Genomic DNA, 2,550 nt, shown 5'->3' with positions numbered 1-2,550 from the left:
GGTAAACTGTCATCTACACATGCATCCAATGGTTTGCCCATTTCTACAAGCAGCTTCTTATATTGTTCCAATTGTGCCTTAACTTCTGACTAAGAACTGTATTCTTTCTCCATTCTTCTCCTTACCAAACTAGTAGCAAGTTCCAAAGTATCTAACTCTCCCCACTTGGTCTATTTACCGAATCTAACAAGTGAAACTTGGTATTTCAGGGAGCTTTCCCCTTCAACTTGTATAGGAGCTGCAATATCAGCAATCACCTCACAAAAACCGGTTGTAGACAAATGATGTATTGTCTTCGCCTTCTTTGTTTTCCTTGGCTCTTCAGTCATTGTTTGCTGCAAGGTGATGTTTGGCAATGCTACTTTCTTCTTCTTCTCAAAGGTGAAACTTAACCACTATGGTGCATCTTTATCCTTACCACCTTCATGTGCTATGATCTTCGCAGTCACCTTGTGTACCTTTTGTAACTACTCTTCTCCTTCATCTTTCTCTTCCTCTTGATTCTTACTTTTATCCTCTTCTCACTCAGAAATTTGAACATCTTGGGTTGAAGTAATTTGGTGAGCTTGATTTGTTTGAAGAGAATTATCAATAGTCAACTCTTGTTTTTTATGCAACTCTCCTAACCTTTTGCAAACTTCTTCTTCAAACCCTTTATGGGCTTTATCTATCTCTTTCAATCCTCCTTCATCTTCTATTTCCTTAAACAAATTCTCTTGGTCCTTAGGAGTTAAAACAAATATTTCATCATGTTCATCCTCAAGCTCCTCTTGTTCTTTCTCCCCTTTATCCGACTACTTCTCTTGTAGATTCCGCTCATCCACATCCATAGGATCAACCTATTCTTTTTCAAGCACTTGTGAGTGTTTCTAAAGTTGAGCAGATTTATTTATTTTCTTTTTCTCAACCTTCCTTCATGTCAATTGTATAATAGGTTGTTGATCCTCCTGATCAGAATTGGACTCAATATTATGAATGGTCACCCTTTTAGTAGTAGGAGTCATTATAGGTGCAATATTTTGTATTAATGGGGGTAATGTTACTATCATTGTAGCAAATGTGCTAGTGGGTGTAGACATCGACACTCTTATAGGAATTGTAGTAGTTGATGATGTAAAGATAGGAGCTTGTGTCGTTGTAGTAGGTGGAGGTTGAGTCGATGTTGTTGTTGTGTCAGGAGGAGGTTGAGTTGATGTAGATGTTCCTTCATTAGCCTTTCCTTTCTCATATTTCTCCATGACACCTTCTCCTAGCATTTTCCCAATAGCAACCCTAATGGGTTGTATTTCTGCCTGTGGTATAGCTCCTAATCCCTCCCTTATTCCAAAATTTGTTGCTTTGTTTAACAACTTATCTTTTTTCATTTGTTTCTTTACTTGTTCCATAATATCTTTTGTGGTTGGCAAAGGTCCAACAGCTTCATCAGGTTCTGTAGATGTGTTCTTTCTAGAACCAGGCCTCATTCTTCGAGTGTATTCCTTGTGTACCTTTGACTAAGGATTATCTGTGGTTGATTCTTTATGTTTTCCCTTTGAGACACTAGGTCTAATCCTCAAACTCAGCCATTGTTTAGTTCTTTTTATAATATTTTATGTTATTAAATCTATATCTACTTCTTCTTATCTCGACCATCTTACTAGGGAAGGGGGCTTCTTATCAATTCTTTTCTCTTTGTATGTTGGGTCTAATAGCTCACCATCATCCCTCAATTCTTTAGGAATATTTGTCTCTGTTTCAAAATCTCTTATTTGTGGTACTGTGAGCTGATAATAACTCTTATGCCTAACTTAAAAATTGTCCTTAAGGTTAGCCCAGGAGTCTTCCAATTTAGGTTTATGTCCTTCATATGCTTTTGGCATCATTTATTTCAATTTACCATATGGATCATAGTATTCTCGAGCATAATTAAATTCTTTGAAATGTAAGTCATGTAACTCTTTCTCAGCTGCCTTAGCCACTTGAATTTTTTAACAAGAAAAATAACCAATTGTTACGGAAAAATCAACACCTGTTTTGTGATTTGAAGATAATAATGATTATAATCCAACCATCTGCCTAACATACTCCAAAAGTATCACCCTATTATTACAATACCTGGGCAGCAGCATGGGATTTCTAGTAAAGCCACTAACTCTAATATATGTAGAATGTTGATTATAGAGGAACCAACATCCCCATTCTTTTATTACTGCCATTGCCTCTAGGCTTATTCTATAACTGTCATCACCTGTGAGCTTTTTGTTAACAGGGAAGAGGAAGGCATCATTGATCCTCTTAAAATGTTCTTTTTCCTTGCTCAGAGGGAGTTGAGTGTAACACTCCCATACCTTCTTTTGCCCTTCTTCATCCCCAAGTTGACCTTCTATTTGTAGTCCCAAAAACTTACCTGCCCAAGGAGCTATCCAAATAACATAAGAAGTAGAGAATAACTTCTTCATTTTATGCTCATCAATCATTGATTATGTATGCTATCTGATAATATTTGGGCCTAGTCATAATATTGTTTCCCAATCAAAATAGTGGTCATAAACTGGAACATCCATGGGTGAA

At 36.7% G+C, this 2,550-nt stretch overlaps 1 protein-coding gene across 1 annotated transcript; it reads right to left on the bottom strand.

Moving 5' to 3' along the window:
* Positions 1 to 914: 914 nt before the first annotated feature.
* LOC131049520 (uncharacterized) lies at positions 915 to 1,463 on the bottom strand. Its single transcript, XM_057983600.2, has one exon. It carries the CDS (start codon positions 1,461 to 1,463, stop codon positions 915 to 917), a length of 549 nt encoding a protein of 182 aa, XP_057839583.2.
* Between the last annotated feature and the right edge of the window lie 1,087 nt (positions 1,464 to 2,550).

The sequence above is a fragment of the Cryptomeria japonica genome, chromosome 7, assembly GCF_030272615.1.
Source record: "Cryptomeria japonica chromosome 7, Sugi_1.0, whole genome shotgun sequence".
Lineage (NCBI taxonomy): Eukaryota > Viridiplantae > Streptophyta > Pinopsida > Cupressales > Cupressaceae > Cryptomeria > Cryptomeria japonica.
This window is presented reverse-complemented; position numbering and strand designations above follow the sequence as displayed.

What these genes read in the sequence shown, in the direction of transcription:
- LOC131049520 (XM_057983600.2), bottom strand. Translation starts at nt 1,463, where the DNA reads ATGAGGCCTGGTTCTAGAAAGAACACATCTACAGAACCTGATGAAGCT.